This window comes from Callionymus lyra, chromosome 10 (genome assembly GCF_982586985.1).
Source record: "Callionymus lyra chromosome 10, fCalLyr1.hap1.1, whole genome shotgun sequence".
NCBI lineage: Eukaryota > Metazoa > Chordata > Actinopteri > Syngnathiformes > Callionymidae > Callionymus > Callionymus lyra.
In genome coordinates, this window is record NC_141827.1 from 11447240 (window position 1) to 11470873 (window position 23634).

The 23634-nt window shown below is 37.7% G+C and overlaps 1 protein-coding gene across 6 annotated transcripts in view; it reads left to right on the plus strand.

Annotated features, from left to right (window-relative positions):
* The window catches only part of erc2 (ELKS/RAB6-interacting/CAST family member 2), a 45615-nt gene extending 21981 nt beyond the window's left edge, over window positions 1–23634 (plus strand). Inside the window, exons 5-20 of one of the 6 annotated variants that reach the window (XM_087800014.1) lie at window positions 3319–3474; window positions 4959–5126; window positions 6726–6893; window positions 7522–7659; window positions 8560–8700; window positions 8787–8927; window positions 10093–10128; window positions 12162–12364; window positions 14234–14356; window positions 17785–17899; window positions 18322–18482; window positions 19563–19710; window positions 20664–21287; window positions 21927–21993; window positions 22067–22223; window positions 22610–23634. In XM_087800014.1, coding sequence (XP_087656140.1) covers window positions 3319–3474; window positions 4959–5126; window positions 6726–6893; window positions 7522–7659; window positions 8560–8700; window positions 8787–8927; window positions 10093–10128; window positions 12162–12364; window positions 14234–14356; window positions 17785–17899; window positions 18322–18482; window positions 19563–19710; window positions 20664–21287; window positions 21927–21953 — 2349 coding nt within the window. In that variant the 3' untranslated portion in view covers window positions 21954–21993; window positions 22067–22223; window positions 22610–23634. Of the gene's footprint in view, window positions 1–3318; window positions 3475–4958; window positions 5127–6725; window positions 6894–7521; window positions 7660–8559; window positions 8701–8786; window positions 8928–10092; window positions 10129–12161; window positions 12365–14233; window positions 14357–17784; window positions 17900–18321; window positions 18483–19562; window positions 19711–20657; window positions 21288–21926; window positions 21994–22066; window positions 22224–22609 lie in introns of all 6 variants that reach the window. The other 5 variants (XM_087800012.1, XM_087800013.1, XM_087800015.1 and 2 more) reach the window with 5 other exon arrangements.

Sequence of the window (23634 nt, forward strand, 5' to 3'; positions counted from 1 at the left end):
ATAGTTTCTTTTGCTGCTTTAATGTAATGGGAAGACTTAAAAATACATAAAAGTATTGAGGTAACGAGTAAGAAAATGAAAGAGAAGATGAAATATTGTGCGGTTATAATGGTGATTATAATAATAACTTAGTATTATTGTTTTATATATTTATATTTTATTAAAAAATATGCATGCAAATTTTGTAAATATGATGTAAAACCCAATCACATTTTCAAAATGTGTATTTTCAATGTATTGTAAGAGGCATAAAATAGAAACGGGGCATTAAAAAAAGAAAGGATGATTTGAACAAGAGCTACACTCGTCTATACTCGACACACAAACACACCCTTTTTAATTTGTGAGTCCCTAACAGCTGAGTCAATAACCAACACCGTGATAAAACACACAAAAACACACGCACTCTAAGCAGTCAACGCCCACTTTTTTCTCCTTCCATACATGATTGATGAACATGGTGAGAGGAGCTGTTCGCAGTGAGTTGGTAATTAAATGTTGTAGAATTTACTGCCATAGATTTCTTAAGAATGACATTTTGAACGGCTTCACTCCGGTGTAATTCTGAAGAACACGGTTCACTTTTCAGCCGTCAGAAGGATCGTCTGAAAGTGATGCTAACTCAAAGGAAAAGCTGCTACGTCATCTGTCGCTGACTAAAACGTCTTGTTAAATCACGTCCGCATGAAATATCCAGGAGGGAAAACATAGTCTCGGCTCAGACTTTTAGAGGATCTCAGATTGTTTGAATCTTCCCTCATTTGAGGAGCATTGATCGTGACAAACGGTGTCAGAAGTTGGATGCTCACTGTGAGCCAATTGTGTTTGAGGACAAGAACAACCTGGAGGACAAGGCAGCGTGAAGGGCGTTTGAAGGTGAAGTGTGAATTGGTTCATTTTGAGAAAATAAAGGTCTGTCTGCAGGTTTCCTCCTGTGACGGTCCAAAGTTTGAGGGCAGGTTGAGTGTAAAGCCGTTTCCTGTTTCTCATCTTAAAATAACTGAAAAGGTATTGTTTGGACATATTTTGTATTAAAAACAAATGAAAGCAGTTACGACTCCGTCAAGAGTCATGTGGTCTGTAAATTCTGCAACACCAGAGTCAAGTACTCGCTCAGTACTACAAGTATATTGTGATACTTATCACTCGATTCTTGTCAAAACACTTCCCTAATCTGAATGCATTTGTTTACATAATGAAAGAAAGCTGTTAGGTCAGCTTTCGGGTTTCTCTTCCTGGTGGAAATGAATGCAACCGGCGTCTCCGACCCAATGCTGTTTTACTTAATTTGATGGTTTTGTTGATAGCAAAGTTGTGTATTGAAGAGCATTGTAATTAAGTAATAGTTACTTGTAAGGTAAAGGGGTCACAAGGCGCTTGAACAATCAAAAGCAATATACAGTTAAAATACTTGCAAATTTAAAAACTCTAAATGCCAAGACACATAAGACAAACACATGAGTCCCGGAATATTAAGAAAAAGCCTGAACAAATAAGAAAGCCTTAAGATGTTTCTTAAAGGAGTCAGTAGATCATCAAACACAGAGAGAGAGGAAGATTGTTCCAAAGCTTAGGAGCAACAGTCTGGAAGGATTTCTCTCCTCTGGTCCTGAACCGTGTTCAGGAACCATCAGTAGATTCTGATCCACAGACCTCAGAGCCCGAGCTGGGGTGTAAGGCTGTATCAGATCACTGATGTAAGGAGAAGAGTGACCATGAATAGATCTGAAAGTAAGAACCAGAATTTTAAAATTGATCCTGAAAGAAAGTGGCAACCAATGCGGAGTTTGAAGGATCGGAGAAATGTGAGTTCTTCTACTAGAGCGAGTCAGAGTTATTGCTGTAGAGTTTCGTATTAATTGCAGACGAGACAGATCCTTCTTGTTTTTCTGCACAAGTGTTCAACATGATTGAACCCGATCATCACAGAAAATAAAGGTCCAAATGTTACTAAGTGTTGCTTTAAAGATGCCAGAAGTCATGACTTTGGCGATGCACACTTTCAAGAGCCACACCCTTGTGTGCGATATTTTCACCCACATCTGTGTGGTCGATCTTTCCTGTACTATCTCAAATATAAAGGAGGAGATGCATTCCTTTTTTTTTTTACATATTCCTAAAGCCCCGATGATGAAAGCGTTATTCAACAGCTGCAGACGACAGGACCGGGCCTCACTGCAGAGGCCTGACATCACTTCCTCAAAATAAATCATGACATCATCGCCGAGCTGACACAGCCCTCTTGCTCTGCTGAATCGCGGGGCTGTGCAGGGCCGGAGAGCTGGTCATGTGATCTGGGATCTTTTGCGTTTCGGAGCAGGGGGGAAGACCCGCCTCCTCATGTGCTGGGCACAGGAAGACCCTCCTCACCCCTCCTTCCCCTCCAGCGCTGGCTCTATTGCAAATAATCCTCCCTCACTTTCTCTCCTCCATCTCCACCTCCTCGCTCGGCGGAGACGGTGCACAGATCCTGCTGCTGCTGCTGCTGCTGCTGCTGCTGCCATGGAAACAGGTGTGGTTGTTTATGACAGCCGGAGCGCAGTAGGCAGCCACGTCGAGGGCGAAAAGCGAGATAAAGAGCAGGATTTACTGATCAACTTTTAGGCTGTCGTGATCCCATGTGGACGGAATAAGCGCTTCTTCTTCTTCTTCTTCTCCCCCCCTCCTCCCCGCCCCCCTTTTATCTGGAGGTACGCCGTCTTGTATCTTTCGATTTCAGTCGCGCGACGAGGCATGTTTGGGTTTGATGTTGACCTCCTGTCTGAGAGAACCTGAACCGTGACTGACTGACCCTTGCACAAGTTCACAAGTTCAAAGAGAGACACTCATAAAAAAAAAAAAGAGTTTAGGAGGAAACAATGTTGCTCGTGGCTTACCAGAAGAGGGCGATGGACCATGGATAATCTTAAAGACGTTGTATTATTTATTTAAAAAGCGCTGTAGCTGAAGCTGCACTTTCATTTGAAGTCCAGAGACCGGAATCTTTGATCTACAAGCAACAAGGGGGGGGGAAAAAAAGCCTTCGTCTTGTTCATTCTTTTTTTCCTCCGGACGCTTGTCTCCGGCGGATCTGTCCACGCTGGATGTGTGCTCAATATTTTCCAATGGTGATTAATTCTCTGAGCTGCAGCAGATTCCACCGACAGATACTGCAGAGACCTTCTCCCAACACTCATCCCACCTTCTTCCTCTCACTTCTCCTCACTTTTTTTTTATTTTTATTCTGTCTGGACTTCTCTGTTGATTTGTAGCAACTTTCTGGAGACAAAATGCTGCTGTGGGTGTTGAGGTGTGTCTCCTCTGCATGTGTGTGTGCAGGACACCAAAATCGCCTCCCTGGAGCGAAACATTCGGGATCTGGAGGATGAGATCCAAATGTTGAAGGCGAACGGTTTGCTGAACTCGGAGGACCGGGAGGAGGAAATCAAGCAGATGGAGGTCTACAAGAACCACTCCAAGTTCATGAAGACGAAGGTAAGTGACGCATGTGTTCTAAGGGATGCTTAATTTAGCCTCTTCAACATGAAGTATCATCAGCTGAGTGTCTTGTTGGCAGACACTAGTGTGGATAAAAGAAAAAAACATGGCGTGTCCTTAGGAAACCTGCAGGAGAGGAATTGTGTAAGAAAGCTGGGAAACCTGAGGAATAAGAGCTGTTGATAATATCCATACGCTTGAATGTCGCAAAAACAATGGTTTTAAAATATATTTTTGCTTTCACATCCTATTTTATTTTATATTTCATTAAAGTATGTGTAGCATACAATAATTGGATTTAAAAATGTATAATTTACATGCAAATATTCACAGCGTTTGTTTATTTTTGTGTTGCTTTGATACATTATTAATGTTCAATAGCAGTGTATTAATTTTTATTTTTGCTTTCAAATAATATTATATTTTATGGTTCATTGATTAATTAAAGTATGTAAAGAAAAAAATATACAATTTTATACATTTTAAAATAAAATGCAAATATTCACAGCGTTTTTATTTTTAATTTTTTTGTTCCAATTAAACTTCTGGGGTGAAGGAAAATATTGATACACTTTAAAAGTAATATTCGGATAATATTGAATAGCACTGTATCGATTTAATATTGGTATTCAAACCATATTTTATTATGTATAAAAATAAATAATTCAATTTCTTTAATTTACTCACCACTTATTTATTTTTGTTGCCAATCAACCTCCGGCCACTAGTTGGCAGCATTCATTAGATTCCCCAAAGAAATTGTCATGTACATTATTATGATTTTTTTTACTTTATTTAGTTATTTTATGGTTGTTTTAAGATATAATATTTTTATTTACAATACACATGCAAATATTCACAGCGTTTTATCTTTTTTTTGTTGTATTGTTTTGTGCAATTAAACTCCCAGCCGCTAGATGGCAGCAGACATTGCGTCCAGGCACACTGAAATCCTAGTAGTTCCCCGCAATGACTGAGGACGAGAGGATACAGTCGACTCTAGCAGCTTTTAAAGCTGATGTTTGGACATTTTGGTTTCAAAACAAATGAAAGCAGTTACGACTTCATCAAGAGTCACGTGGTCTCTAAGATGATACTAAAAATACATCCTTGTTTCTACAGTATCACAATATATTGTGTCGTTGCCCCTGTATCGTGATACGTATCAGATTCTTGTCAGCACACTCTCCTAATGACCACATGATGTCCTCACGTAGAAGCGTCATCACACAGAATGTTAACTGACGTCTACATTAGTGTTTACAGAGCAGCTGCAAGAGCGGCCACAGTTGTGTTGTTCTATCTTTAGAGCCTTTCATCATTCATGACCAGAGATGATGTATAATATATGACGAATGCAGGGGAATCGGTCCCGAATGCATCTTTCATGAGAGAAAACGATGTTGAAGAAAATAGCTGCAAAGCAAAGCTGACTCTGGTATTGTTTTGTCACTCGTCATGATTTCCTCTCGTCGCCGCAGATCGACCAGCTGAAGCAGGAGCTGTCCAAGAAGGAGTCGGAGCTCCTGGCCCTGCAGACCAAACTTGAGACTCTGAACAACCAGAACTCAGACTGCAAACAGCATATCGAGGTGCTCAAAGAGTCTCTCACTGCCAAAGAGCAACGAGCTGCCATCCTGCAGACGGAGGTAAAAACAAAATATCATTTAAGATAATATGAGTTTTTCCTTTTGAGGGCTTTTTGAAGTTTGGTCCGTTTCTTATGGTTTCCAAACTGACTCAAACTTTTTTCACAAGTAGTCACAAGTACCAAAAGCACTTTATTAAAGTTCAACTAATGTTTTGATTTAAGTGTGTCTTAAATAGATCTTGAACTCTATTGTATCATCAAAACTCTCTTATAATTTCAAAATTTACATTAGAAAATGCGCTTAAGCCCCGCCCACTGAAAATACTTGTGACAGCGTGTCCTCAATCCCTGAGTCTCCATCGACAAGGAACTCGTTGTATAAACAAAGCGGGGCGTGATTACTGCTGGCTGGAGGAGGAATGAAGCCAATATTATGTCGTGATGTACTCCGCTCTCGTAACCTCTCGTTCGCTGAATTTTCAGACTGGTTTCAGCAGTTTCTTTTTTTATCCAAATGTACAATTTTGTTGGATTTTTGTGTGGTTTCACTGTGAATTTGGACCATTTTGTCTAATATAATGTGTTGTTTCTTTTGATAAATCTATTCAATCCTAACTATATCATGTATATAAATGACAGCATTTAATGTGATGATCTTAATCCTAAACCATCTTCGTTAAAAATGCTTCGTTGAAACATCCTCATGTCAAAATCGAATTAAAAAAAGCATAATTTTGGGAACAAATCATGGTCATGAAGTGCCTGTAAGATCCAGTACTGGGATGTTTGTTCTGAGCAGTTGATGGGTGGTTACACCACAAGATGGATGTTAGGCTCCCTTCACCGCTGAGAAGAATCTGATCTTTATTGTCATTCTTACGACATCTTTAGTGTTAAACATGTTGAAAAAAACAGATGCTATGTTGATTTTTGTAGAGAGAAAGATGAATCAACATAAAGAAGAAGAAAGAAACTCTCATGTGATTTGCTGTTTAAATTCATTATAGATCAGTTATTCTTCTCACCTCCGCCATTTGGACTTTCCACTAACTTTAAACCCCTCCCGGCAGATTGAGTTTTAAGATACTTGCGAGTGAGGAGCACAACAAAGTTCTATATCTCGTCCTTCCACCCTGCCTTCACTCTCTTCTTTACCTCTTTCAATCTTTGTTAACGATGACTAATGTATAACGCTGCCCTTAAACTAGAACTCAAGATGATCAAGAGATGACACTTTTCCGAAGAAAGAAAAATATAATTAAAGATTTGAAAACCTATCAAGCTAACAAGGACAAAATATGCAAAACATGATTGATTAGTTAACAAGTTAAATAGAACAAAAAAAGGAAAAAGAACTGTGGATAAAACATGTAAATAAAATATGAATGCACATTTTCTTTTCAATCAATTTAATATGAAAAGGGAAAATATGTCACGATCCAGATGCTGAGCTTCAAACATTTGGAGCAGCCACTGAAGTGAAACTTTTAAGTCCTCTCGACTCGCACACAAAAACACAGTGAAGCAGAATCATTCAGAATTGAGGACAAAAAACCTAAATTATCTCTCAAATTAAAAAAATGAAAGTGAGTAACAGAAAGAAAGTGGAGTCAACAAATCTTTGATCGGTGTGTTTTGTATTGGTGTCGTACTTCAGGTGGACGCACTCCGTCTGCGCCTGGAGGAGAAGGAATCCTTCCTGAACAAGAAGACCAAACAGCTGCAGGACCTGACGGAGGAGAAGGGAACCCTTGCTGGAGAAATCAGGGACATGAAGGACATGTTGGAAGTCAAAGAACGGAAGATTAATGTCCTGCAGAAAAAGGTAAAATAAAGAAGATGAAGTTCAGATAAAATCGAGGAACAAAGATAATTCGCTGTAAACTCACATTACGATACAGAATCTCAGGGAACAAAGGTTTTCTGCTTCACTTGCTAAAAGCGTGTGTGTGCACACGTGCTAAAAATACTTCCAGTGTTTCTCTTGCTCTCGTTTTGACCTGCTCACCCAGTCTCTTTGCTTTTCTTCGACCGCCTCTCGCTCATGCAACCACTCGCTTCCACACCATTTAAAATGCATCCCCCAACTGCGAGGACTTTCTCCCTCGTGTGCTTTTATTGGTGGTAAATCGAAAGTAAAAACAGCTCAAAATAATGTTACCACGGCAACTCGTCGACCAATCGAGTCAATAAAGTTATGAAAACATGTTTATTTTTACTGATTTAAGTGGTAGACGAACAGACAGGTGATGTTAGTATATATGGAAGATGAATGTTTGTTGATGATATAGTAATAAATGAATTAGTTTATTTTATAGAATATAACACCATATGTCATATACAGGGTGATAAAGGGGCAGTTTTGAAAATGACATTTTTTTTTATGTTGTATTTTTAGCTTTCTCTTGGTTAATGTTATTTGACAATCCTGTGTCTTATCTTTCTTATTATAGATTGAAAACCTTCAGGAGCAGTTGAGAGACAAAGACAAGCAGCTGGGGAACCTGAAAGACCGAGTCAAGTCTCTGCAGACCGACTCCAGCAACACCGACACTGCCCTGGCCACCCTGGAGGAGGCGCTATCAGAGAAGGTACCTGCAACTTCCCCTCAAATACTGTCCATTTGCAATTTAATCTTTAATGTTATTTTCTTTAAAACATTATAGAAATGATGGTACAGTTGACGATTGATCGGAAATATTCAAATTGCATTAGACAATAACAGGAAATACTATCAAACACACAAATGCTAACAATGCTAATGCACTGTGAAGTAGTCAATCAAGAAAACCCCATAAAACATGAAACTTATGAAATATTTTCATATATTATCATTTCAAATGCTGTTATAGCTATAATACTACACAAATTTGAACACTAGTTGAATGCTATTTAAATTCGAGCATACTTGCTAATAAGCTAGTATGCTAGCTAACATGCTAGCAGCGAAATATGTGTCAAAACAAACTAGCTATTGGTAAACTTGCAGCTTAAGTATTATCATGTGTATATTTTCTAAATTCAAACAAAACCAAGTTGATTTCATTTTTTTTTTCCTGTTTTTTCACAACTTTTAAATCATTGACTAGTTTATCTTTGCTATTTATTTTATTCAACAAGTGTCCTTTAACATTAAATTAGATTTTACAAACATTATCTGTTTTAACAGTATCTTTTAGACACTAAAAAATCACAAACATTCTTTATATTGATAAATTACTCCATAATCTTGAATAGCATTTTTCTCACATAAACATTAAATGAACACATTAAATACATTAAAAACACATCTTAAATTATAACAGATAGTTATTTACAACAATTGCTTTCCTTAACTCCTTTAGATCTTACTTTTAAAAATGTTTTTATGGATACATTTGATAGAACTAAAGTGAACATAATATTTGTTAAGCGTAAAATATTCATCACTAATAATATGTTTTATTTAAAGAACAAGATTCTATTGGTGATTTATTGATCTTGTTTGACAGGAGAGAATCATAGAACGTTTAAAGGACCAAAGAGAGAGGGAGGACAGAGAACGCCTGGAGGAAGTGGACTTGTATAAGAAGGAGAACAAGGACCTGAAGGAGAAAGTTAACGGCCTCCAGATAGAATTAACCGATAAGGAGGTCGGTGACCCACAGATCCTACTCTTCATCGTTTAATTTTTGAATCAGCTTTTATAAAGTCAAGTCTGTTGTCTCTCCGCCGACAGTCCAACCTCATCGATCTCAAAGAACACGCCTCCTCGCTGGCGTCGTCGGGCCTCAAGAAAGATTCCAAGCTCAAGTCGCTGGAGATTGTCATTGAGCAGAAAAAAGAGGAGTGTAGTAAGTTGGAGACACAGTTGCAGAAGGTAAGTGATGGTTCTACACTCCTTAATACTCCTTAATACTCAGCAACTTCTGACCAAACTGCACAGTGAGCGTTTATATCAGGCTGGAGAAAACATTATGAACCATATATTGTTATTTAAGTGTGAAATTAACTATAATTTAAATGATTTGGTTTTATTGTGTGGGTTATTTGAGCAAATATGAAAACATTTTAAACTTTATTCCTCTTTTAAAAATTATATATTACATACCTTTATAGTAGGTCAAAGATAAGACGTTTAATCTTCCCACAGCTGGAAAATGTCACCATTATCTGAGAAATGGCATTTGATTTAAACAACTTTGATCACAGTCGTTTGCTGCTCGGATGCTACTTTGTACAATACTGGACACATTTTTTGACAAAGTTGAAATTAAACTTTAAAGTTGTATAAGAACATAATACCTATCTGATATAATTGGGTCAGCTGTTTATTTGATCACATTGGACAATACTTTGATCACAGCTGAAAACTGTTTGATTTCTGTTCATAATTTGGTTTTATTACAGTTGAATGTTTGATTGTAGTTGAAAATACAGAGATTGTATAGTGTAAACAAAGATCTACACACAATTATTTTAAAATGTACTTAAACTGGCCCGGAGGACGAAATGAGATTCAAACAAAGATTGAAACTGTATTAAAATGTGATTAACAAGGTTGCTGTCTTTTATTAATATTTATCTCTCCTTTTTTAGCCAATGGATACATTTATTTTCTCAGAACTGTTGATAGACTTTAATTGAAACACATCAAGAATGTAAAATGAGGTTCAAGACGTGAATGAATTTCCTTCTATTTAGTTGCCTACGGTGGCTGGGAAGCGCAAAACATTCATTTTTTTTGTAAATCTACAAAATCTGAATCAAAAACTACAATTTGCTTAAACAAATGTGTAAAATTGTACATTTGTTTCAGAGTTTGTAAATGTGTTTTGTACTTCCCGGCCACCGTAGTTACCTCATGTTTGTCCCACGTTCCTCTCCATTTGTCTGTGTTGTTGAGCTGCACTGAGACTGTTACTCATCTGTCAAACATTGACTCTAACATGTCTGCTGACGCTCTGACTCCTAACGTTTGCTCTCCTGGGTCTCCCCTCCTCACCCGCCAACTGCCTCCTTCAAACCCCGCCTTTGCCCCGTAGCAAGCTGAGCAGCTTTTCAGTCAGATGAACAATCCTGTAAGTTTCTTCTCGTGAGCTCCGTGAGGCACTTTATGGGCAGCATGAGGACACTGAAAAAGTCTGGAGCGTGCTTAGGTGGTGATCGTGTCAGTTTTCCAGCACAGGACCTGCTCACAGAGATGCATGTTGCACCGTAACACCTCTGGAGCTTCATGGCGCCACTTCTGTAAAACTCTCTGTTGTGTTTGTGGCACTTTTGTGGTGAATCTTTTTATCACGATCAGTAACTTTTGGTCCTTTTGTGACAGTGATGTGATGAATATTGCAGATGCTTTTGTTCGGTGCAATGTTCAGGAAAAATACATCAATTTAAATTATCATTCATTATTTAGTTATTAGACAGGCTCAACAATAGGTCAACAACTAACTCATTTGTGCTACATTTTGATCCAGAAGGAAAACTATGGAATGCCAGGAGGGCCACAATTAAATAATTTTAAAATAGCAATTGTGAAATAAGACATAAAGAAGAAAAAACTGTTAACAATATTTATCAAAATACATTTAAATGGTTATAAATACTCTCATTTATACGGCTAAGGGGTAATAATAGACACATAAATGTTCATGTAAACCATGGAAGCATATCAGTGCCATCATAATATTGAATGGATTAATGTAGCATTTTAAAAGTCAAAACTTAGTTAAAAAAAAGTTAAATGCTTAAAAAACACATTTCAAGTGAAAAACAATCTAATCAATACATTTATTTTATTTCCGAATGATTGAATTAGTTTTTATTGTTGTTGCACTATTATACCAACATTTTATATCGATTTAAAAAATATTTACATTTATAAAGTGTCTTTTGGAATTAATTGAATTTTAATATTTAACTCTTAGATTAATTTGAAGAATATTCAAACGTTTAATTCAATTGTTCAAAAAACACAAATCCCAACTTAATTAGTGTAATTAATTATTGAATTCGATTCTGAAAAAAAAAAACGACAACATGTCAATAAAATCAATTTTAAAATGTAACATTTAAAATGTTAAAATTTAACCAATCAATATTCTGATGGCACTGATATACAGTTAAAACCATATATATTAGTCTGTGTGTCACAATCAATTTAAACAGATTTTTAATAGATTATTTTTCAACATTTCGGGCTTGAAATATGAAAATTGTGAAAGCAAAAATAATAAAAACATTTTTATATTTTTTATTTTCTTACACATTCATTTTAATAATTAAAAGAAAAGTGGCTTGTTTTAAAAAATATAAAGACAACAATTAATTTACAAATAAGAGAAGAAAAAAATGTATATACAAAGATTAAGAATATGTTATATACTTTTGTATGCTTCTAAATTTTCCAATGAGAGCCTGGAGTTCGTACAGAGTTTGTTTTCTGAACACCTGTAGAGAAGGTCAGGGTTCCAAATGTAGCCGTGAAACCATCTCAAGCTGTTGTTGATTTCCATCAGTGGCAGATGAGTGTCCTCGTGTCGGTCCTGTGGTGGTTTCTTTGCAGCCGAACTTCTCGCTGATCTCTTTCGGACACTTATTGCAAGCGTTGTTTTTGTTAAGTTTCCAGCTGGCTGGTGATGTGAACTCTTTTCTAGCCTTTTGTGGGGTTTGCATGACCTGGTTCGACATCTTGTTGCATGTTGTCACTCAGTGTTTCCATGCTTCTCTTCCGGCTCTGATGTTTCCAGCTGAGGTCGTGGCGACGAGGAACCTTTTTCTTTGAGTGACTCCCTTCTGTTCTGGCTCTGTGTGGCAATGTGGCTGAATATTGTCTCCTGTCCTGTTCCGTTCAATGTTGTCTCTGAACAGATACGCTGCAGGTGTCAGTGTTTCCACTGTGATGATGATTGACTTCCCTGTTGTACAGTCTATTACAGTTTAAGTTTGAAAAGCTCAATTCAATGAGTTTTAAACAAGTTAACGAGGCGGTCGACAAAGATCTTCTGCTCCTGTACTTGATGTGATTAAACTGATTCTGTCCATCTTCAGTCTTTTACCCTGACTGGGTTTCCTATTGACTTCATCCTGTGTGTGTGTGTGCGTGTGTGTGCAGAAAGCCCACGAGGTGGATCATCAGTCCGGCCCGAGGGGGAACCCCGATTTCTCGGAAAGAGTCAAACTGCTGGAGAAAGAGATGAACTACTTCAAAGACGAGGCCAACAAGAGTCAGACGGAGGTGGAGAGACTCCTGGACATCCTGAGAGAGGTGGAGACGGAGAAGAACGACAAAGACAAGAAGATCGCAGAGTTGGAAAGGTAAGGTTTAGCCATTGTTGGTGTTATATTTCTGCCTTTTATTAGGTTTGTGTTCATTGTGTCACTTAGTAGAAAAGAAGATGGGGGGCCAGTAGTGCATTTTAAATTAAATCATAATGATAATCAGCACAATTATATCCTAAGGTTATTTTGGTGATCAATTTCAATTTATTATTATTTAATTCTTTAAACATATATATATTGTGGTTAAAAAAAAAAAATGTTCCAAAGAAGATGCCATTTAAGATAAATGATTTATTTTAATGAATGTATTAATGAATTCATTCATTAAAATAAATGGTTTGATTGCACTTTTCAGCACATGTAAAGATAAACACCTTAAAAAACATTTCATCACTCGCATTCTTTTATATTTCTTAACTTTAAAGTGAGAATTTTGATATCTTTTTTGGGGTATTTTTTTTTCAAACTGGCCCTAAAACTTTCACTTAGCAAAGATTAAAAACTTGACTATTTTATAAACTGTGTTACTTCTTAACCCTCATGTCAGATTTCTTATTTAACTTCTCCAAGACCGTTGGTGTTTTCTCTCTCCAAAGTCATACAGAAATGTCCAGTTCAATTATTTTCTAGTTATCCTTTTATATAATTTTTGTAAAACTTTTTTTTTTTTTATATAATTTAGGTAACTGCAATATTTGACTTCATATGGATATTGATATGGACTTTTATGGATTCTTTTTTAAACATATTTGCATTTATCGTGAGCATCTCAAAATAAAATGTCTAGAAAAAATGAAATCTTTATGTTTAACTTTTGTCGCCTTGGTTTCTCGCGGGTGCTACAGAACTATTCTTTGGCTCAAAATGGCCGCCATGAACCGATCTGTGTCTGCACTAAGATGTTTTATACTATTTTTGGCCTTATTTGTCCACAAAACGACTCCCTTATTATGGGTGCTACAATAGGTTAAATACTCACATTTTATTCTTGAATAAGAGGTATGTACCTACAATATTAAGCAAGTTATAACCTTCTAAAAGTCACAAGTCCTCCAATATTTTTGGCCATATTTTTAGCCCTCGATCTCTTGTGATTGTCCTGAAACTGATGCTACCCTTATAAGTTAAGCATGTTAGAGGCACATCACCATCTTTTAAAATAACTTGAAAAGCTTTAAATACAACTAGTTCTCACAGTTTTTCTTATAAAAATCTTGCATTTTACTTCAGCTTGTAATATATAATATATTTTCAGCTAATATTTATATGGTCATAGTTTCCAGTTTTGAAAACCACATCCTCATTATTTAGTATTAGAGTATTTTTTTCAAGTTTTCCCATTGAGACTTTTTTTTTTCCTGCCCTCATCATCATGATCACCATCATGATGGTGGTTTTAAAACGAGAATGAGTTGCCTACAGATCTCACCATCTAAAATATGCCTCATTTTATGATGTCTATATGAAAATAATATAAAAGGTGTTTGTAAAAATCTGCACATCAACCAATCATGGATAAATCCAAAGACATCTTTGGGTGAATACATTTTCTATTGACAAAAAGTCATAGTCTAGTCTTGAGAAGAAGAAAAAGTATGTCACTGCTTACACTCATGGTTGAACTCTGGGCGAGTAGTTGTCGCACAACAGGCTCATTATGAAGTTACATTTAACCACACGATCATCTGTGACACAATGCTTTGAAGAGGTTCCACCGACCTCCGAAGACTCCCTTAAACGTAAGGGCCATGAAGAGACGTGGCCTCCTCTTTTATCTCTGATTAATTCTCCTTCTTTTGCCCACTTTTTTTCTGTTCTCTCCCCCTCTCCGCCCACCTCCCCCTGTCGTCACCCTCTGCCACCTCCCACCTTGTTCTTAAATTCCCCTTTTTATAACGCCACCAGCCCCCCTCCCTTTGCCCTTCGTCCTACCCCTCGTCCCAGTGGCAGAGCCCCCCCTGACCCGCTCCCTTCTGTGTCCGCTGCCCCCCAGCAGATAGGGGGCATGGTGTGGGATTTCCTGGGAAAGTGAGTGCTCTGCCCCTGGCACTTCAGCTCGGCTGCGTGATTTAAAAAAAATAAAAAAAAACCTTCGAGTGTGACTGCTGCCACAGCATCTGGTTTCACAGATCTTTGCATCTTCGTGTGTGTTGAACATGATGCAAAGATCCATGAATGTTTGTAGACGTTTGTTTTCGACTGTATGTTCGATACGGTCTCTTGTGCTGTGAGCGATGGAATAAGTTGCATGTTTGATTTTTTGCACGTTTCATCCCAATGACTGCTGAATAGAACTCTGATCACAGTCGATTCATGGGATTGATATTGTGTTTAGTGCATTATTTCTTAACATACGTAATGTGGTATACGTTCAAATAACACTTAACAACATATCTAGTGGGAAATCATTTATTTATGTTATAATGAACCAAAATCTAAGTTTACATAGAAGTATATCACTGTCATTAGAATATTGAATGGTTGAATTTCACATTTTGAATTTAAACTTAGATTTCTTTTATTATTTAATCATCATTTTTTTTAATCAAAATGTTTTTTAAAGGAACCAGCTTGTTTTTTGATAATTACATTCCCACAGTTTTTTTTATTTTGGATTTTTCTTTCAATAATTAAAAAAAACTGTGGATTGTCAAGATACATATTTAATTTTCTACATATAGAGTTTTGATATCTTAATTCCAATAATTCAAAAACATTTATTTTCTAAATTCAATATTTTTTAATATGTAGCCTTTTTTAATTCAATATAAAAAAAATGTGGCGCTAATAAACCGAAATTTCCAATAAAAAAGTTACATTTACAGCAAAGATATTTAATTATTAAATAATAGTTGTATATTAGTGTATTATTTTAGCCGCATCAAGAGTAAATTTTGTGAAAATTAAAAGTGCAACTCTCTTCCTCATGTAAATAATAGAGAAACCAAATAGAATTTGATGATTCAACAGTGTTTAAAGCAATTGTGTCAAACTCAAGATCTGGGATTTCAGTGTTTAAGAAAATCAGACTATAAGATACAACTGAAAACAATCTATTAAAAGCAATGATGAAGGAATTTGCTGGACATGTTTGAGATGAACAATCTCGTCGATCAGACTCACATTACTTCTTGTTATAGCTTTTATTCGTGAACACTTTTTGGCCCCTAGTTCGATTGAGTTTGACACCCCTGGTTTAAATCGAAACACACCCGAGTTCATGTGTGACAGGGCTGGGTATCGATCGACAATATTCATTTCCATTGTTTTCCTGCACAATACAATATACATTCCGCTGCAAAAAGAAACACTTGCTAACACTCACAAGGTTCACTGCCTTCGTCACTTTGTCAATTTTTGCTTCTGGAAATGTTCGCACATCCTCAAGTTGTGTGAAGAACTGAAGTCTGATACCCAGCCCTGGTGTGTGATCATGTTGTGTCGTTTCTCACGTTCAGTGTGACAATGGTGAAGTAGAACTTTATTAGGTAGAAAACACTTTCTCATCAGTGATCCAACGTCCATGTTCTGCCTTCAAACTTCATGCTGCATGTTCTGCTTGTGTAGAGCTGAGGCTCCTCCAAGAGCATTCCTCTCTCTGCTCCTTCCTGCCTCCCATCTGCTTGTCTCACCCTGCACCCCCCCCTGACCCCCGACCCCCCTCAGTGCTACCAACATTCTTGTGGTATTTTGTTAGTAGCATCACCTTAACGTCCTGTCAAGTCCTGTCACCTGTGCCCCGCCCACCCCCGCCCTCTCCCCGAGCTTGCTGTCCCAGACACTAAGGGAACTTGCCTAGTGGTCTGCATGATAAAGCTGCTCCGGGGTCCACAGGCGCTCAGTGAGCGAGGCGTTTAGTAAGTAGGGTCTGGACTGAACCCCCCTCGGTCCTGAAGTGTGTCGTCAGTCATCAGTGTGTGTGACCCTGCATCCCGTACTAATCCTCCCGAACGGTCCAACTCTTCCCACCTTTGCCGAGTCATCGAATCTTCTCAATGTGCCCCCCGGCTGGCGTGTTTGGTTGCATGTGTGCCGCTGCCAGGCCCGGCAGCAGATGCGAAAAACGGTATCTTGTTCTCAGAAAGTGCATCCTGCGGATCGGCGTCTGTCGGAGAGTCCGACCGCGATCTTCTTCATTTGCATCGGTTTCTTGTTGCCGTTTTTTTTTTTTTCTGTCTAACGTCTTTATTTTTTGTTCCCGTGTCCTCGTCTCGCCCACATCTGTCACCTCTCTACGTTTTATGTGTCCATCGTCAGTCTTGCACCCAAGTAAGTGGAGACCCTCGCCCACACGGGTGTGTGTGTGTGTGGACGTATATATCGGAGCCATCAGAGGATTGTATTTTAACATTTCAAATGTTGAAAATAGATTTTGTTTCTTATTGAAATGTTGTTTTTCTTAAGCATACAATGTTTTAATTAATTAAATTAAATAAAAAATTATATTAAAAGGTTAAGTTTTCATTGAATGATTCAATCATTGGTCTATTAAAATGTTTATGTATTTATTTTATTATTATATGAAATTATTCGAATATTTAGATTGTTAAAAAACTTTTTTTTTACCCATGGAGTTTGATATTCTAATTCTAAATTCGTAAATTCACTATTTTTTACTTTTAAAAAACCTTTTAAATTAAAAAAAAAAATGTTGGTATAATAGTGTCATCATTGATTTTTATTGTTAAGTTTAATATTCTAATTCAAATAATTAAAAATACATTTTCTAATTCATTGTTGTTGCTTTTATATGTAACCTTTTGAATTCAATAAGAAAAATGGTAGCACTATATACTAGCATTTTATAATTAATTGAAAAGAGTAATTTAAAAGACATTTTAATTTAATTAAAAATATTTCTGAATTGTATCAAATATCAAGATTAATTCTTTTTTTTTCATTAAATAATGAGACTATTATATAAATATTTTAATACCGTTATACATTTAGAAATATTGAATTTAGAATACTTTTTGGGAATTGTTGGAATTAATATATCAAACTATATGTGTAAAAAAAATGCATAAATTATTTAAATATTTAATTTATTTTTTTATTTAATAAAAAAGAATTCAACCTTTCAATAAAGATATTATTAAATTAAACAATTAAATGCTTCAAAAACACAACTTTTCAACAAATAAAAAGTTTCAACAACTGAAATGTAAAATTCAACCGTTCAATATTCTGATGTCACGATGATGATATATTTCTGATGATATATTTCCATTTATGTGTCTCATGTCATAACAAACAGATTCTGTTTTTTGAAGCTGGTATTCGGCACAAGAAGATGAAATGCAGCTGTTCTAGACAGTCATTATACCACACATTAACATGATCGCTGAGGTATAATGAAAGAACTGTGTGTGCTTTTCTTTGTCTATTGTTAGTGTGAAACTCCAGAGTAGTGTTTAAAGAGTGTGACACCTTCCTAATCCCCTCTCACTTCACAGGCAAGGGGGCAAAGATCAGGGCAAGAAGGGCTCCAACATTAAACTGGGACCCCAAGGAGACAAAAAAATCTTGGGTCAGGACCTGCGCAAGGACGGCTCCCTGGAGGGCGTCAAGGTAGATCTTTAGAAAAAAGTATATCTTTTGTCAAGTTTTCTCTCTTGATCGTCTTTTTTTTTTTTTTTAAATGACTCTGACGCTCCAGGAGCTTCTGTGATCTCAGAAATTTGAACTATTTTCTAACCAATCAGAATACTTCGATCAGAAGGGTGATAGACCAATTAAAGGGTTGCTTTCTCATCACAACCTTTCCTGTTGGTCCATCATTCAAAACTTGCTGCCACTTGCAGCAAATACAATTGAGCTTGAGGATTTAAATATAAAATTATTTTTGAATTTTTTGTTAAAGGTGAATTGTTTATGATCCTATAAAAACTATTATTAACCGTATACTAACACTTTGATCTGAGTTCAGTTATTTTTTTCCTGACACATGCCATCTTTTTTTTTTTTTTTTTTAATCACAACACTGTTGTCAGTTGGAGGAGCTGATGAACACACTGGAGCGAACCAGACAAGAGCTGGACTCCACCAAGCAGCGCCTCTCGTCCACACAGCAGTCCCTGCAGGAGCGGGACTCGCATCTCACCAACATGAGGCAGGAGCGAAGAAAACAGCTGGAGGAGATCCTGGAGATGAAGTTTGTGTTTTTCCCTCGTTTATCTTTCGTAGAAGGTGTGTGTTCTAGTCTTGACACTGACAAAAAATATAGCTATAGGTGTGTATTGGTAATAATTTGGCGATATGATAGGTATCACGATAAAGGGGCAAAAATGAAATATATTGTGATACTGTAGTAACAGAATATTTTGTAGTATTGTCCAGTACTTGACTCTGGTGTTGCAGAATCTACAGACCACATGACTCTCGACGAAGTCGTAACTGCTTTCATTTGTTTTGAAACCAAAATACGTCCAAACATCAGCTTCAAAAGCTGCTGGAGTCACTGTATCCTCTCGGCCTCAGTAGTTCATTGTTTCCTTGATTTTCTGGAACTCCTGTCGTGTTATCAGTTTAACTTTCCCTTTAAAGTATATACTTGATTGAATATTGTTTTGATTGTTTAAGCGCTTTGTGACCCTGGTCTGGAAAAGCGCTATATAAATAAAAATAAAAAACTTACTTACTTACTTACTTACTTACTATAGATGCTGAGGACGTAACGATGTTTAATTGGATGAATTAAGGATGAATATATGCAGTGAATATTTGCATTTTAATGCAAAACAATGCAATTAAATTAAGTTATTATATAGATATATTATTGAAATATAGACAATAAAAACTATGATAAACATAAAATGTACTACAAAAACATGAATATCGATACTGTACTGTGAAAACAAAGTCTCAATATTTAGGTTTATCGGGACACCTACATTTTTTAATGGTTGTGGCTTTCAGCGAATAAAACTATGTACCAATGTTTCTCAAGCTCAGGTCAATCAGCTGGGTTGGTCTAAAGTTAGGAGAAGATCAAAATGGTCAATTGCAGAGCCAGAGTAGTACCTTTCGTAATAGTAATTGTATACATTTGTATGTAGAATCCTGCAGATCCTCCTCCAGAAGTTGGTTGTACTTAACCTCAGAGTCTCCCCAACATCCTTATTTCTATCCAAATAATACCGAATGCATCTTTCTTGAGAAACTCATCATAAGTTTTCTTCCTGAATCAAAATTCTGAATATGAATTGTAATCTATCGGCTTTTGTTTGTTCAGACAACAAGCTCTGCTGGCCGCCATCAGCGAGAAAGACGCCAATATTGCGCTCCTGGAACTGTCCGCCTCGAATAAAAAGAAGACCCAAGAAGAGGTGATGGCCCTGAAGAGAGAGCGAGACAAACTGATGCAACAACTCAAGCAACATGTGAGTCCAGCAGCGACTCAGTCGACCTCATTATTTCAAAGATTGGATGGATACAAATTAAAGGTTCAGCCGAGAGCATCTTCGCTGTGTTTTTAGTGAAGTTAAACTTATAGTTAAAGGCTGCCCAACATAACATTTATCTCTATTTTAGTAGAATCTTCATTATTAAAACGAATCCATTGACAATAAACGAGTTTAAGAAATTATATCTCATTATGTTTAAAGTTACACCAGAGTTTGGAAGTATGTCTGAGAATATTGAATTATTTAACATTTTAAATGTTGATTTTTATTATTTTTTTAATTATTGAAAAGTAGCGTTTAAAGCTTTGCATTTTTAGTAAATAGTATAGAATAGTATAATTAAATAATTTGTATAATGAAATTTGTTTTCATTAAAGCCAATCATACTTATATTGAAAGGTTGAGATGATTCTTTAAATAATTGAAAAATAAATACTGAAAATAAATGATTTTGTTACACATAGGTAACAACAAGGTTTTGATATTCTATTTCCAATCACTATAAAATGCATATTATAAATTCAATATTAATTTATTCATAGCCTTTTTAATTCAATATTGAAAAATGTTTGCTTATTATACCATTAACATTAACCATAACATTTTTATATCGAATTAAAATTTTAATCCAACCTTTCAATATAGAGATGATTGAATACAATAACGAAAACAAATAATTAAATTAAATGCTTTAACGCCTGCGTTATCTTAGGCCCGAAAACAAATGTGTTTACAAGGGTTAAAAAAACATATTTAAATAAAATAACTGTAAATTCAAACTTTTGTAAAGTTAAATTCGAACATTAATTATTCTGATGGAACTAAAAACATTTTCCATTAAATGGAAATTAAATCTGTTAAAAACCTGCTTCTGAGGATGTTGAAGTCTTTAGTTCGATGTCTCATGATCTGTTGTTTCTCAGACACAGAGCCGGATGAAGCTGATCGCAGACAACTATGACGATGAGCAGTACCACCCTCACGGCCTCCACCACCCTCCGTCTCAGCCTCAGACACAGTACCCCCACGCCCCCCACGCACCCCACGCCCCACAAGCCCAGTACCCACACGGCCCTCACCCTCAGCACCAGCCACACCCGCCGCATCCTCAGCACCCTCAACACCCGCAGGGTCCCCAGCAGCACCCCCACCCGCAGCAGCCGCAGATGCAGTACCCCCACGCTCCCCACGCACAGCACCCGCAGCAGCACCCGCCGCACAACCAACCTCCGCCGCAGCATCAGCAGCACCCGCGCCAACCCCAGCCCCAGCTTCAGCACCCGCAGCACCCGCCCCAGCACCCGCACGGTCACCCCCCGCCCCAGCATCCTCACCCGCAGCAGCCCCACGGCCCCCCACAACAGGGGCCGCACCCACAACACCCGCACCCGCAGCATCCTCAGCACCCACAGCACGTCCCGCACGGCCAACAGCCCCACCACCCGCAGCACCCGCACCACGCTCAGCACCCGCGACACCCGTCACCCCACCACCGTGGAGGACCGGCACGAGGACCCCCACATGCAGGCCATCGTCCTTCTCCAGACCAGGTTGTTGTTTCTTATTTTTCTTTTAAATCATTTTCATTTTTTGTTATTAAACCTAAGATTTAAAGGAGGGTAAGAAAGGCCTGATAACGTTGTGAGCAAGCTACATTTAGAACTCACACGTCTCCTTGTATGATCCTTGAAAACAAGCTTCCGTAGCTGCAAACATTAAATGCGCTAAGAAAGAGAAGCTCAGTTTGTAGGAGAACATTAGAACATATTTTGCATTAAACCAAATCGGCGAAGTAGTTACCATTTAGTTTTCCACTTACATTTAATTTACACCATTCATTTGTACTGGAAACTCAACATTATCTTGCCCTTTAAAGTATATACTTTATTGAATATTGTTTAGATTGTTTAAGCGCTTTGTGACCCTGGTCTAGAAAAGCGCTATACAAATAAAAATTACTTACTTACTTACTTACTTACATTGCATATGAAGTAACATCTCTCCCAACAACCCTCTCAGTAACCGAACAGCTCATATAATGCTTGGCCGCCCAGCCAACCAATCTCTTTAAAACTGTATTGTTGCAGCCTGATACAATATATTTAGATATTTGGATGATTTTTGCTGATTAAGCCCCTTTTTTTATTATTGTTTGTTTCCATCCCTTTGACCTGCAACACGTCCACGAACAGGATGACGAGGAAGGAATCTGGGCATAATCCTGCAGCAACAACCAAAGCGCCAAAAATGTTTTGAGGGGTAAGAAGAGGTTTTTTTTATATATATCGTTTTTCATTTGGTTGCTTGTCCCTGAATGTGTGGCCCTCCACAGACGAGCGGGTCACGGACGATCAAGCGCAGCCACACCAAGATGATGCAGCACAAAGTAACATTTAGTCGACACAATCTGACCTTAAATTTGAGGGGAAGAGAAGAGAAGTGGGCACGAGGTGTTCTGGTCAGACGTGGGGGGACTGACAGCTCAGCAGGTGAGTTTGTTTCTGTTTATTTTCTTCTCTGCTCTCAACATCGCTATAAATAGAATAACTCAAAGGGTTATGAATAGATTCAGCCACATTTACAGGGAAATGTCAAATAAGTACAGATTCCATCTGGAATTAGAAATGTTTTCAGAGTTTTCTAATCCACTTGTATGGCTTCTAACTGCTGCTCATGCGCTCCGCTATGTTACAAGTGGCTGTGATGAACTGACAAAGCCACTAGATGGCTCTCTTCATTGTATAACCTTTAGCTAGAGAAAAATAAATGTGTCCTTGTATGTATAACAATTGGATTATACTATCAATATTGTCTTTGAAACTCGACCATGAATAAAGTCTCTCGTCATAAACATGTCTTAAATATCTTCCGACAGATTCCTGCTCGTCTGGCAGAGCGGTCGTCGTTCCTCTTGCTCCTCCTCTCTCTTTGACTGCCACCCTCAACCGGCCAATCAGCTTCCTGCATCCATCCGGCTGACTCCTCCCCCTCCTCACTGCCCTGCAGACCCAACCGTAGACTCGAGGTGTGCAGAGTCTCCTCTCATGCTACAGCTGTTAAACGTTCTCCTTCAGTGAGTCTATTTTCCCGACACGACAACATTCCTGCTTCCGGGTTTGTTCGTTTTTTTTTTCCGTTGGCGAACGAGAGCAAAGAACTGACAACTGCTCCAAGGCTTCTTCTTCTTCTTCTAGTCGGAACTCTATTGTTGCCATTTTCATCCACGTGACCTCATTTGTCGTCTATTAATCTATGCAGCTGTGGGAGTAGAGATCTGTTTCATTTCACGGAGCATGGCGAGTCCTTCTCGGGAGACTATGCACCTCGTGTTGCAGAGATGTTAACTTATGGTGCTTCTGCTGGTGCTCAAACTAAATGGTGTCAGAACAAACAAAAAAAGATAAGAGTCTTGATCCAACAACTGTACAAAGAACAATTTTTGCACATAGAGTTTCACTACAGTTTGCAGGGGGCGGGGGACGGGCGGCTCCTGGGGGCCCCACAGACCCGTGGCCCTCCTCCCACTCGACAACCACGGTAGACTGTGAAGTGGAGTTCAGTAGACGTCCCTGTGTCCCGCAGGTCTAGTTGTGCCATGACACCTACAGTAGTCGCCCCTGTGATCCTCCTCTCAACACTAGACCCCCTCTCTCCAAAAAAAAAAAACACGAAAAAAAAAACACAAAAAAGGTGACTCCTCCTTCTCCACAAGATGGCCTCGTATATAAAAAAGAAAATACTGTACACATATATGACAGATATGCATATATTATACATATAGAGAGAAATCTATAGAGTGTGTCTATGCGTGGTCAGTTTTTGAAGATTCTATATGTTTATTCTTAATGGTTATTTTTCTAAAGGGAGATCATGAGAAGAATACAGTAACATTCCCAGTGT